Below are 14,415 nucleotides of genomic sequence, written 5' to 3'. Positions count from 1 at the left end.
GAGGATAGCATGCAAAGGATTCAAAATTGCCCAAACTTGCATCGGTAAAGAATCCTGACTGTAACGTTTTTGGCGGTAGAAACGTTTCGTCACTCATCCAAGCGACTTCTGCAGTCTCCAATGATTCCGAATTTTTCAGCTGAGTCTGAGGAAGTTACTTGGATGAGTGATGAAACGTTTCTCCCACTGAAAACGCCACCTCCAGATAACAGAAACAACTTTCCAGTATTTCTGAGCGCACATCAAGACAAAGGTTTGTGCATCAACTTCACAAGTTAATGACTTCTTAGTTGGGCCAAGCCACACGTCTAATATCTATCGTTAAGTTTTTCCAGTAATGTTGCTAACAGACACAAACTGAACCGATCACATGACCTCCCTTGGCAGTGGCACAGGGTGCAGTGCAGCACTCGGATAGCAGGTTTAATCCTAGGGTGTGTAAAGATTTTAATAATTAAATAACTCTACAGTAGAAAGCTGTATGTCGTCACCCAGAGTGAAGGCTAAACTGCAGCAATAGCACACAGTGTTCGCTCTGATCAGGTGGTAACTACTAGGATCAGTCAACTCACCTTTCAAAGGCCTGCATTTGCTTGGATATGAATTAGTTCGCTGCTGTTGAGAGAGTGTAGTAAAAAACGGCACGACGAAGCATGCAAATCCACGACACTGTTCAGTAAAGTGAAATTTAAGGTTGCAGTTTTCTTTATTGCTCCAGTTTTACTGGCTTTAAAGTAAAAAAAATCTGTTTTGTCAGTAACATAAGCAATTCGGTTGAATTAAAACCAAAGTGACTAGTTCAATACCGAGGGGCTTCAGCGTACGAGGGCTATCAAAAGCAGCCCCGCCTTTTCCGTTTACTGAATCAAGAATCGGTTAGAATTAGCAAAAGTAACGCTGGCAAAACTACTGAAAGAAACTCGTGTAGCTAAAATGTGAAACTGACTTTGGAGGGAAGGTTAGGAAAGGTGGCCTATTTTGAGTTTTCTGAAGATTCTGAGTTAAATCTACTGATACTAAGACACAAAACACTCTTTACTGCAATGCGCTTCTCAGAAGTCAAGCCTGCAGCTGTCACACAGGAGGCTCACAGTGGAACCTGAATCTTTGTGGACGTATATATGAATTTTATGATACAGAAATGTTATAACAGTAGAGTGAGGTTAAGCTTGGCTGTATATAATTCCTACCAAAAAAAAAAAGCTTTAATCCCTCAGAGCCAGAGCCCATTTTGTTATCAACAGAGCAGCTTCAGGTTTCATCCTTTGATGACAGCGTGAAATCTTTGTCGGCTGGTTTTCATAGCTTTCAGCAACTTTCTGTCATGTTCGTTTTCTGAGATCAGAGGAAGGAAGCGAGCTCTCTGCGTTTTACGTGTTGCTTTAGTGCCGCTGCCAGCGTGCTAAGATCTCCCGTTTATGTATTTTTTTAATGCGTTTCGCGTGTCTTGGCCGTCGTACGCAGACCCGTGCCTATCCTTCCCCTACGCGAGTTGCTTTCGGGCACATAAATTAGAGCGCACAATTAGTCGTCTAATTAGAACTCATTTTCATTTAGGCTCTCAGATATTAATCAGGTACAGTGACTGTCTGAGCAGCCCACAGCTTTTTATGGAATGCAGCAATATTCACAAATCTTTAGATCTGGGTACACAAAAACAAGGGTTACATAAGGCTACGAAAACACCTACTTGATGTCCTACATATAGAAGCTATTTAGAGCACAGCAGCTTGTTTTTAGAGGTGGCCTGAAGATACAGAAGACTTTGTTTTTGTTTCTAGACACCCACACAAACATATAGGATGTCAGAACTCGTGTGTTCACTTTTTGCGTGTTAATTCTTTTTCTTTTCTTACACAATTAAAAAAAAAAAAAAAGACTTTATTGATGTGTCAGTAATCTTTTTTCCCCTGAAATTGAGGTCTTTTCGCTTCTCTGGAAACACTTTACTCAAGTCTTCCTATTTATAAGCACTATATAAATATTTGCAGAATGGTTTATAGCACCCTTCAAGGTAGTTGACATTTGTGTTTACAAGTGTATTTGTCAACAACAGCAAATCCTCTTTCCAGGCACTGGTGAGTGGAAAGAATGACAATATGGTGTAGTTTAAATAATAAAACTAAGCCATTTTCACACATGAACTCCAGGCGATCTTGGCAGAATCAAGTCGCCGTCTGATGTTCCCCTCTTTTCAAATGTAGCACACATCAGAAGAAGGTTTGTGTCAGCTGTATCACTGCTGGAAACAGTTGGGTGTAAGTGAGGCTTCTGCCTGAGAAGAGTCTGCAGAAGGAAGGATGTGTAATCCACTCACTCACTGTGAGAAGTTCATCTACCTCCATCTCACCCTATCCTCAGCATTTTCTCTGTCACACCAACCCTCTGCAAGTCCTCCTTCACTACATCCATGAATCTTCTCTGCAGTCTTCCTCTTTTCTTCCTGCCTGGTATCTCCATGTCCAGCATCCTTTATCTACTATATTCACTATCCCTCCTGTAACTTTGTCTCCCTCTGAAGTCTAAAGTATATGTTCTGACATGCATCTCCATCAGGTAATGTCTAGACCAGGGGGTGCCCAATCCCAGTCCTCGAGAGCTACTGCTCTGCAGCTTTTAGATGCGTCCTTGTTCCAGCACACCTGAATCAAATGAATGCTTCGTTATCAGGCCTTTGCCAGACTTGATGGCGTGCCGAAGAGGTAATCCAACTATTTGATTCAGCTGTGTTGGGAGTAGGGATGCATCTAAAAACTGCAGGACAGTAGCTCTCGAGGACTGGGATTGGGCACCCCTGGTCTAGAAAACTTCAGAGCTGCAGTGCATGTGTGAAAAACATGTAATTTGCTCATAGGAGTGGTTAAAGGTGTTGGCATACAAAACCCCCCCAGTCCATTCAATAATAATCACTATCGACACAAAGGATTCCAAATATATACTTTAAGCCAAGAGGCTTTTCCTCTTATTTGATTTTGTCATGTTAAGACCATTCAACATGCATGGTTGTCACCTTTTTCAAATGGCTTCTGAGAGTTATGGAATTCTGGAGCAAAACGTTTCCGAGATAAAAGCGATAATTTGAAAGACAAAACCTGAAACAGGAGGAAACTCTGCGTTTGATTCTGACGGCGTGCTCTGACAGCACCAGCTCTCATCAAACTGTCACAGTGCTACTGTCCCATGAAGACGCAGCATTGAGAAAAGTAACCTGATGTTTTCAAAATGTCAGGAAATGTGACTTTAGCAGCGCAGCAGAAATGCTGCAGTCGTTTGTGTCAACTTTTAAAAGCAAGCCATGATAATAGATGGACGTGGACAGATGGGTAAATACTCAGCTTAAAATCTGAAGCTCCCATGTTTCTGAACAGAGAGGCTTTGGTGTCTGCACCCCTGATTTAACACATCAATCAACATATTTCTACTGGGGCTAACAAGAACCTGGATTATTTCCTAAGAAATACACACACACACACACACACACAACAGTTATACACTGACTCATAGCCTCCTCGAAGCTAAGCCTGTCTCTCCTACTCAGAAGAAATAAAACCTTCTCTTGCTGCTTAGTGATGGACAAACTGTTTTAGAGTAGAGTATCTTTTTTGACTTTTATATGCATGTCAGCGCATTGAAATGTTAATTTGCACCTCAATAGTCAGGCAGGTGGCTTGTCTTGTGTTGACAACTTAAAAGCTCCAGATTCAATCACCAGAGCCGCCAGCGTGTCCATCAAACGTCTCTCAACTGTCCTCGAGTGAGTCACTGAGCTTTTATCTTCTCACTCGCTTCGACTCGCTGTGCGCTCAAAATATCTCTATAAATTGTCAATGTTAGGAGAAAAAAAGTCTGTATAAGCCGCTTGCTCAATTTCCATATAATATCCATCTTCTGAGCATCATAGGTGGCTGCAAAAATCAGCCACATATGAGGGATGGATCATCTGACACGGCAGCCAGGCGTTATCTTCCATCTTTATCCCAACGATGAAAGGCCTCCTGTCACACTGAAGCTGTTTACTCTTTTTAGTTTTACCATCATTTCTGGGTCTATTTTTTCCTACTTTATTTCGTTTTTTACATTTTGCCAAGTGATGCAAGTTGCTCTTTAATGGCTTTGAAAAATGTACGTAACCTGAATTTACAGCTGATGCAAAGAGTTAAAGAGTCCCACCGTAGACGTCACCAGTTTTAAACCTTCTTTTTACAGCACCATTTAAAGTCTTGATGATTGGCCTTTTTTTTTTTATTCTATCTGTGGAATTGTTTTCTGTCTTTTGCCATCCATCCATCCATTTTTTTTTAACTGTTTGTCCAAATCAAGCTCACGGTGAAGCTGGAGTCTATCCCAGCTGTCCCTTGGTGACAGGTGTGGTACATCATTGGAAGGGTCACCAGTGTGTCACAGAGCCAACATAGACACCGACAATCATGCACAATTACATTTACACCTATGAATCACTTAGAATCACCAAATATCCTGATATTTGTAGCAATTTTGCATTAATTGCTTAGTAATTCCTAAGCTGCCATTTGTATATACAGATCCCCATTGTAAGAGACAAAAAATTTAAGTGGACTCATTATGTACCAACCTACATACACCAACCTGCATATCTACACACACGAAGAAAGGGCAGTGTTTGGGTTGTACTGGCCGGTGGATTCAAAACCAGAAGCCGTTTACTGTGAGGTGGCAACGTTTACATGTTTCAAGTGTTTAAATTGTTAAAAAATTAAGACAATGTTCTTTGGGACATCCTGAAATTCCAAAGTTTCAGTAAAAAACAACAACAACCAAAACTTACTTCTCAAATAAATGATAAATATCTGATTTGTTAGGGTCTGAAAACAATCAATGTAAGATTATACATACAGATTTCCACATTTTCCAGTCTGACCATAACTAGTCCTTCTAGTTTTTCTATAACTAAAACTCTACTTGGCCGACTTGACATGATTTTAAAAAACAGCCGTCGTGTATCCCTACACCACACTGTGCTTCTTAATCTCTCCCCCTCTCTCTGTGAGTGACGTTACACTGCCCAGAGATTGACGGATCAAATTAGACCTGCTGTCAGCTTCTATTAAAGATTTTGCCATCGGATCTGCCAGCTGATCAGCAGCTATCACGGAAAAGGCGTGATGGAGGCATGAAGTTTGTAAAATAAAATTTTAAAAAAGGCAAAATAACACACACACAGAGTGTGGAGAGGATGCTAAAGTGGCGGATAAATAATTTATTCAAGACAAAATCATCTAGTAGTGTGTTTATAGGGCAAAGTGTAACTGTAATATCCTTAGATTTTCAGTTTTTGTAAGGTCTTGGTGTTTTCCACTAAGGGATTGTATATCAAGCATCAAGGCTACAAAACTGTGGGCACCTTCTTATACAAATGCACAAACACACACAGACACACACACACAGGTTTAGCCAATGACGTGTAGTTTGGAAAAACTGCAAACACTGCAGGAAACGCAGCCACCCACCCACGCACACACAATGTACCTAGCTCTTTAAGCATGGAGCCGTTCTCTGACTTCCATCTCTCCTTTTTCTTCTCAGGACTATTCTTCCTTCTCTCCTTCCCTTTATCCTTCACTCCATTCTGCTTCCTCTTTTCTCCTTTCTGGGTTTTCTCTGCAAGGAGACACAGAAGACAGGCCCATTTTAGGGATTTAGTTGATTTATTCAATTTAAGCTTGATTTAGCCAAAAAGTGTCACTGAGCTTGGGGAATGTCTTCTTTTCAGGTGCAGTTTGAGTAAGAAAGCGAACATTCAAGTTGGAGAAAATAGTGCAAAAAGATACATAATTAAGAGCATGTTTGTCCTTATTTGAACAATTGATAAGAATAAAAAAAGAAAGCTGTATTTCTTTGTTTTATATAATTTAAAAATTACTGCATGACTCCAAAATTATTTCAATCTCAAGTAAAATTAGTTTTACAGAGGGAGCTCCTTGTAGTTTATGAGACGAATAATTTCTGAAGGAAGAAAAAAAACAAACAGAAAACGTTATATTGGGAAAAGTTTGGCAGAGTGTAAAACAGGCCCTTGAGAAGTACATTTTGCCCTCACCGTTTAAGAAAAGTAGCCTTCAAAGAGCAATATTATCATTCAGTAGTGTCAGACATAACTCAAATATTCTCTCTCTTTTTGCTGTTTTTGGTCTCTGCTGACTCTTCTGGGAAATACGAAGCTCTTAAGCTCCATAAAGCTCCACTGTGTTTGAGGTAGCTGCTGATAGCGTCTTTCTGCTGTTTGGTGCTAAGAAAGCAGAGCTTTTCGAGAGAAAACAGCCGCCTGCACACCAAGAATTCTGTTTTTTGAGACTGAACAAAAATGATAGAAGTTTGATCCTGACAGGACAACTAAAACAAGCGGAAACTCCCTACAACCCATTCAGGTACCAGTGATTTACTGATAGTTTAGACAAGCATGCCCTTCCTCAGACACAGTAGCTCCCTAACTAAACTCACTGGACACTTTATTAGGTATATCTCGTTACTAACGCATTTGCCTTCAGAACTACCTTAATTAATCATTTCTGCTGGAAACATTCCAACATCCCATCACACAGTTGCTGCAGATTTGTCATTACAAATTGATGCAAATCTCTCGTTACCCCCCATTCATAAGGTGCTCTATTTGACTGATAACTGTGGAGGCCATTTGAGTACGGTTAACTCAATGTCATGTTTAAGAAACTAGTTTTAGATGATCTGAACTTTGTGAATGGCGCACGTTTTGATCGAAAGCAGCCATGAGGTCAACCACAACACTCAGGTGGGTTGTGGAATTTAAACAAGTTGGTACTAGGATGCCCAAAACCGTGTGTAACCGTGGTTAACTGTGTGACGCAAGGCAGGATGGGTCCATGATTTCATGCTAATTAAACTAACTTCTAACTCTACCATCTTAATGCCATTAGACTTGGCAATATTTCTTCTATTGTCTAATTTTAACGAGCCTTTGTCAACTGTAGCCTCCCAGTGTGGTCTTCTGCTGCCGATGGGCTACAGCAGCAGAAGACAACATCTTTGTGTTGAGAGATGGTCATCTGCATACCTTGGTAAAAAGTAATTTCTTATCAGCTCGAAGTAGTCTCCCCTAGCTTTTTACCCCACAGAACTCCTGTTTGCTGGATATCTTTTTTTTTTTTAGGATTTGTAAATCCTAGAGATGACTATATGGAAAAATCCCAGCGTATCAGCAGTTACTAATATGCAGTTGTTGCTCGTCTGAAATACTCAGACCAGCTCCAACAGTCATGGCATGTTTAAAGCCACTTAAATGACCTTTCTTTCCTATTTTTATGCGCGGTGTCAATTTCAGCGGTTCTTGACCATGTTTAGACGTGTAAATGCACTGCAGTGCTGCCGTGTGAATGGCTGATTACATGTTAGTGTTAACGAGCAGTTGAACAGATGTACCTAGGTGGTTAGTGAGTGCACAAAACAGCCCAAACAGAAACCTTCACTGCTAATCGGTTTTACTGCCATGCAGCTATAGTAACACGTTTTTATTGCTGTATTTGACAGCGTTATTATGAGACCTGGTGACAGGTTTACACCTTTTTATCAGCTTGGCCAAATGTGACTCCCCTTCTAATGAGGTTTAGTGGTTTGGAGCCACAGTTCATCTTCAGCAGCTCATTTTCACTTCTGCTCTACTCTGATAAACCGCAGCTGACTGTGGCGCATGTTAATGCTTGTTGTAAAGGTTGTTTAGTATTCTAGTTGAAGTTTCAGGGTAAGGCTGTCTGTGTGGACCCATGTGCCCTTGATGGATGTTACCTCAGTTAACCTAAAAGTTAAAACAAAGACTAGTCATGGGGTTATCTACGTGAGTGGATTCAGGTTAAAAAGACGTTTTGTATTCTTATATTGTCAAGATATCGCTGATAAGCAAAATGCCTCTGGGTTGATGTGGACAGCAGGGGGGTCTCTGTCAACTATCATTTTATTTAGGATTGTTCAGAATTGCAGTGTCTCCCTAACAGCCTAGCCCACCATTCAGACACATTTTATGTGTGCAAAAAGCACATGCATCAGTTATGTATCAGTCTTCAAGGCCTGCAAGCATGCTGACACACACACTTTATGGCATGTAACAGAGACCTGCAGAGCGCCTCCCTGCTGGGAGCTGTCCTCTCGCTCTAGGAGACCTCGCTCACTCCCTTTAGCAGGGAGCGTGGCAGGAAACACAAGAAACACTGATAAGTACACACCGTGAAAGATACTGTAATACTGTCTAATGCAGTGCTTGTCAAATGGTGGTACTGCCAGGGGTTCTGTGAAGTCCCGCATGGGGTAAGTTTAACGTTAACAAAAATATCAGTCAAACACAAATCCTGGAAGATAAATAAAAAAGTGAGCTAAATAAAAGATAAATCAAGTTTTATATTCAATATTCTCATTTCCAGTGTAGTTTCAGTCAGCTGCTGCAAACTGTCAACTGCCATAAATCCTCACAGAAGGCAGAGGCAACAAGCCCAGTCGCATTTACTCAGGCAAACATCAGGTAAAATTGATTCTTGGTTGAAAAGTGTGGAAGACATAGATGTTTCTTAGAGAAAGAAGTGAAGCCTAGTTCTTTGTAATGACAATGCACAAAACACAAAGAAAAAAAGATCCTCAGTGAGGCACAATATCATGATTCCTACTAAACTATTAATGCAATTTATTAACCCTTTCAGGTGTAATGTCTGATTTAGACTTCTTTAGTGAATCTTTGCAGAGCCTACAGTATAACCCGTAGGTGGCCGATGCAATCCAGTGTTTCATATGCGGTGCCAGCCATGATAGAGACAAATAAAAAGATGGGGCATTTACAACATTTAACACATATGTAAAAATCCCTTGTTATTTACCTTGGGTGGTAACTCTACCTTAAATTTAAGAGCCAAAATGGATCATATGAAAAAAAGGAAGTAGATTTTAATGCAATTAAGGCAGAGTGATTATTTTCTTTGGTCCTTTATTGCCCAAACCTGTAAGAACAGTGAAATAAAAAACAAAAATGCTTTTGTGCTAATTGCCCACAGTTAGGGTCAGGGCTGGATTATCACTGGTAATGACTTAGACCTCAGAGAATTAAGAAGACAATAATGTCACGGGTGCATAATAACAAAAACATTCAAGTATTATTTAGTGAGAAGCTCTGTGTTTAATAAATAAGACACTGAAGGGTCAGAGGGGCACTTGGTCTGACATTCACCTAACATGTTTTTCTTTACTTGCCTAGATACTGTATACTGTCACTATGATGGATGTTTATATTAAACATGGGCAGAATGTCCAATAGTTTCCTCTACTCTTGGGTCTGTATGATGACATAGAGAAGGGATTTCCCCAATATGGTTGCACATCCCTAGCTGTGACCACAGAAGCTCCACCCACTTGTTATTCAAACCTTGTGCTTGTGGGGGACAGCCAATAAGGACAAGGCTGTCTTAAACGGATCTAAAACGGCTCGTTTCAGACTGTGGATGAATGCAGGAGTTGCACCAAGGTCCATAAATAGATAAATAAGGGTTCAGGGGCTCATTCAACAATAACTAAAAATGTAACAAGTGAAAAGCTGTGTAGGTGCTTGTTGGTTTTCCGGTGATTTTACATAAAAAATATGGTGTAATAATACATTACAATAAAATATGTTTTCTTATACTGAGAGTAATTCAATTAGGGCTGAAACTAATTATCGGTTTATCATTGTCTCTTTTAATTGGTAGTCAGAATATTACCTAAGAAAAACTGTTGCAAATTTGCCCAAATGTGAGATATTATTATTGGTTGTTTTGTCCACCCAAACCCTCAAGATATTCTGTGTGCAACAATCAGAGCTGGAGTTAGATAATGGATAGTGTTTTTGCTCGGTACAAAAAAGCAACCCTAATGATTAATGGATTATCAAAATGTTTTCATAACTGGCTAATCATTTCAGACCCATTATTTGTGATGCCATAACTGAACAGAGAGAGGATTGCCTAGTTCTACGTTTACCAGATAATGACAAACACACGCACACTCCACACACATGTCTGCACACACAGCAGGCCAGGAAACGGCGCAGACCCATGCAGTCATACTTCAGTGAGCCTCGCATATACAGCACAGCGATGATCTCCATCTCTCCCTCCCATTGTATAACATGGGGGAGCCCTTAATGTTGGAATGTCTTGTTGTAACAGGCTCTCGCTGTTTACACAAACAGAGTCCTGACTGCACGGCTCACTGACTCTCCTGCTGCTGTGCATCATGTTTATATATACATGCTTGTGTGCGCATGCATGCACCAGTACAGCAGGTGGCAGCTGCAAGATCATAGTGAGGTTTTAAAAAGCTCTGCAGTCACTGTAGGGTGAAACGGTCGAAATAGATTATCTGAAAACTACAGCGACTGTCTAAATTTAAATTTAAAAAAGATTTAAAAAAAAAATTGTAATGTGAAAATTAAAAACACAGAAAAGCCCAATTTATCGTTTTTAATTATTTTTATGTGCCGCATAATGAGCAGCAGCTCTTTTGCGAGCGCATTTCTCTTTTCTTCTTCTGACTTTTTATTAGCAGCAGCTGTTGTTTTTTTTTTATTTTTTACCACCAGATGACCCTTGTTGTGCAGTTCGCAGCAGGAAATGGAACAAAGTGTAGCAACTTTAATTCCTCGTTAAAACCAGTTTAAAACCAGCCTCCTCGTTTTTATTAAAAAAAAATACATTTTCTGTGAAAATCTGCAAAAAACAAAGCAAAACAAAACAAAAGACTGATTTTTTTTTTAAATAAAGGAAGAAACAACCATTAAAGCTGGTTGGTAAACATGACAGTGCACCGAGCTTTGTGTTAAGATAAGAAATACTTATTTATTAATCATAATAATGCTATTTATCCCACACATCTGTATGAGAATGCTGTATGAGTTCATAAGCAATACACATATAAACACACTATGGAGTCATTTATTAGAAACTTGGTCATAAAGTAAACTTAATAAGGTGTTTTTTAAACATTTTTGGGGTCTACATGAAACATAATTGATATCAGGTTTGTTACATTTTACCCTGAGTGAGACTTTTCATCTGGATTGAATGTCTTTTGCGCTCCGTTCAATAGCTGTTCAGGTATTTCACTCAGAACCACAAATGTCAAAATCATGGAGGAGTTAGAGGAAAGCTCAGGGCACGTCTCTACAGAGTCTTTTATCATCCAGAAGCTGCTGAGATATTTATTTAGTAAGGACCAAAGGGGTCAGGCCAAATGATGGGCTGAATGATTCAATGCAGCTGTGCAACTAACAGGGTTAGTCTAGAGCGCTCAATTTGATCTTATATCAAAAAATACACACAGTATTATATCATAGATGCTCTGTAACATCCAGAATAGACCTTTTTAAAGGCGCGTGTGTTACATGTGTGTGTGTGGTTGTCATTGCCAGCAGCAGGCTGTCCTCATGGTTACTTTAGCATGGAGGAGCAGGACATGCATGAATGGAGCTGAGAGAGACCAGAGAGCGATTTCACACTGAGACGACCTCTGTGTGTGTCCAGAGAGAAGAGTGTGAAAGCTTAGTTCAGTAAGAGCACAACGCCAAATGTTAAGAAAAAAGGCAGAATATTTGTTTGTACTGTGTGTTTATGTTGATGCTATAAAAACAGGCAGCAATAAACACAAAAAGGTCTTACACACAGGCGTGTGCTGGACATCCGCAAAGGCAGGAGGATACTTGGAAATATTCGATTTGAAAAGTTATATAAAGTGAAAACTGTTAAAGTTATTGGAGGTTAATGGTGTGGAAAACCTTTTAGAGCCTTAACTCTTTCCCATTTGGATGTACAGGTAACTCTTGTTTCTCTTTTATGAACTGAAGGGTTTCTAGTGAAGTTAGTGAACCTATTCAATTGGTTGTCAAATCTCATCTTTACTGATATATTCTGATGTATCAAAACTTGTAATTAAAGAAACAGGGGAGGTCATTAAAGGTCGTCTTTATGGCAGAATTAAACTTTTATACGAACTGAACCAACCAACGAAAAATTTTGAAATAAAGAGGGACGGTGGTTAGCTTTTTTGTTAAATTATGAATTTTTTTTACACTTCTCTATGCCATAATGTTTCCACTCCTCCACTTTTCACTGTTTTATTGTTCCTCAAAGGAAACACAGAGGCTCTTTTCATTCAGACGTCTGCTGTGATATGCGGTTCTTATCGGCGCTAGACTCCTTTCGAGAAGATAGCATCTACGACTATGTGCTTCCTTACTTCGCCTGTATCTGCACCAAAAACAAAGCTGGCATCCTTCCTGTCTCAACATCAGGTTTTGCATTAAATGTTCCAGATGAGTAAAAAAAAGATTTTCTTGAATTCGCTGCTCCACAACAGAAATGAGTAAATCAAAAGCTTACCTTGGAGCCTCAAATATCAGCTATTTAAACCTGACTTACCTACAGAGGGAAGTAAATTTATTGAGATTACACTGCTGGCAGGGCAAATTTACACAGTACCTCTTTACCGCTGCAGTTCTCGGTGCCCTGTAAGGTGCACTACGACTTGTCAGAAAGCAAAGAAATGTTTAAATGAACTTGGATTGCTGGCAAACATCTATTACCCGATTCTAAAGCAACCCAGAAACTGAAACACGCATTCAAATAATTTGGTCTTTAAACAGGACAGACTTAAATCACTGGGGGAGCCAGCTGGTGTTATAAACCTCTGTTGTTTAAACAGAGACGACCTGTTAGTGGTATCATTCAATTCCTGGAAATTTCCTGGAAAGTCTGCCCATTTAAAAAAAAAATTCCAGTCAGCACTGTGGTAAAAATCCAGACCATGAAGACAAAGGAGGCTGGGGAAAAGCCATGTTTGGAGCAATACATGTGACCTGATAGCTAGTCTTTGTATGCTGTCTTTGTATGCCCTATTAAACAGCAATGTACACTTGGTGAGTGCATGCATCTCCGTCTTCCACTTCTCCCTCTTAAAGATACATTTAGGAAATTTGTCTAAATCTTTATCCATGTGAATTCCAAGGACGGTGGGTCTGTAAAACCACTTGACGCTGGTGTGAAGGTTGTAGGAGTTGTGTATGACTGCGTGAAACTCCCCCCCCCCCCCCATTTCTGTAAAACAGCGCAGGTACATCTCCTCGACACTTCCCCCGTTTTTCCAATTTATTTTATGGCTGTTGCTGAAACTGCAGAGGCCATTAACGCCGGGGGATCTTTGAGGGAGCTCCCAGAGGGAACGCTTCTTCACACAGCTTCTAAATTATAATTTCTTTCTTTGTTTTGACAGAAGCACCATCTTATCCTCTGATCTCCCAGCGACCGTTTCCAACACCCCCCCTTTCCTAATCTTATCTTGTTCTTTTATATGTTCTACAGCATGCAATAGGAGAAAAAAATAGTCTGTGGGTTTTCAAGGACGCCTGCAGGCTCTGCTTGAATGTGTGGAAACTTCCTCCCTGCAGGTTGTAATCTCTCCACAAATCCAACCATCAGCACAAGAGACCTTTTTTTTAAACATGTTTTTGTCAGATCTGGGCTTTCTTTTTTAAACTTTTTTTTTTTTATACGTTCTGCTGTTTGCTTTTTCTCAATCTCCACAGTATTACTCCCTCCCTGAAAACCTCCTTCCCTTTCTTGTTTAGAAGGTGCAACAGCACCGGGGGATTTGTCTTTTTGAAGTGTATGATTAATTTCCCCTCTTTCTAGGCGCACTGAACTGCAGCGTGCATGTATGTGTGTAGCCACTGTGTCCCATTTCTTACCTGAGCTCATTAGTGCAATGTGAGAAAGTTTTTTTCCCACCCCCTCCCCTCCCGTCCCCTACTGTCTTTTCCTCCCTCTCGCCACCTTTTGTTCCATCCTTTTGCTATTTCTCTCTCATTGTAGCTACTTCAGCTTCCCTCTCTTCTTCCACTACTTCTTTCATCCCATTACCTTCTTGTCCCTTCCCATCGTCGTCTTCGTCTGTCCTTATTTTCTCTGTCTTCCTCGCACTCCTACACACATAAACACACACACACTTGCTGAAAGCAGATCAGAGAGGCCAATACTAACCGCTGTCAGCTTGTCACGGTTGGGTTTGAGCCAGAATATAAATGCAGTGCACTATCTGCATAATAATAATGCTGCGTGAGAGCATGTGTATGCACTTTTCAAGAAGTCCTACCTACAATGGGGATTATAACTGGAGCTGTTTTTGCAGGTGTGTCCACTAAAGGCATAAAATATTACCCGCATAGTGCTGTACAACAATTTGTTACATTGACAAATTACAAAAAAACGCGTAAGAATGAGCAATGCAGGCTGGTAAGCAATAGATAAAACTTAAACCAGCACAAAATTAATAAGAAAACCTGACTCCAGCTCCAGCTTTAGTAGTTACAAGGAAGAAATACTGTTATTCTAAAGGCCTGAC

General features: G+C 40.2%; 1 protein-coding gene across 2 annotated transcripts in view; it reads right to left on the bottom strand.

Annotated features, from left to right (window-relative positions):
• The window catches only part of jade2 (jade family PHD finger 2), a 224,543-nt gene that overhangs the window by 21,741 nt on the left and 188,387 nt on the right, over window positions 1-14,415 (bottom strand). The window contains exon 12 of one of the 2 annotated variants that reach the window (XM_084940742.1): window positions 5,506-5,637. The exons of the other annotated variant lie outside the window; for it this stretch is intronic. Within the exon in view, the coding sequence (XP_084796868.1) occupies window positions 5,506-5,637 (132 nt within the window). The remainder of the gene's footprint in view (window positions 1-5,505; window positions 5,638-14,415) is intronic. 2 annotated transcript variants of the gene reach the window in all.

This window comes from Perissodus microlepis, chromosome 10, assembly GCF_051167445.1.
Source record: "Perissodus microlepis isolate ML-2025 ecotype Zambia chromosome 10, ASM5116744v1, whole genome shotgun sequence".
NCBI classification, from domain to species: domain Eukaryota; kingdom Metazoa; phylum Chordata; class Actinopteri; order Cichliformes; family Cichlidae; genus Perissodus; species Perissodus microlepis.
The sequence above is the reverse complement of the archived record's forward strand: the minus strand, read 5'-3'. Positions and strand labels throughout refer to the sequence as shown.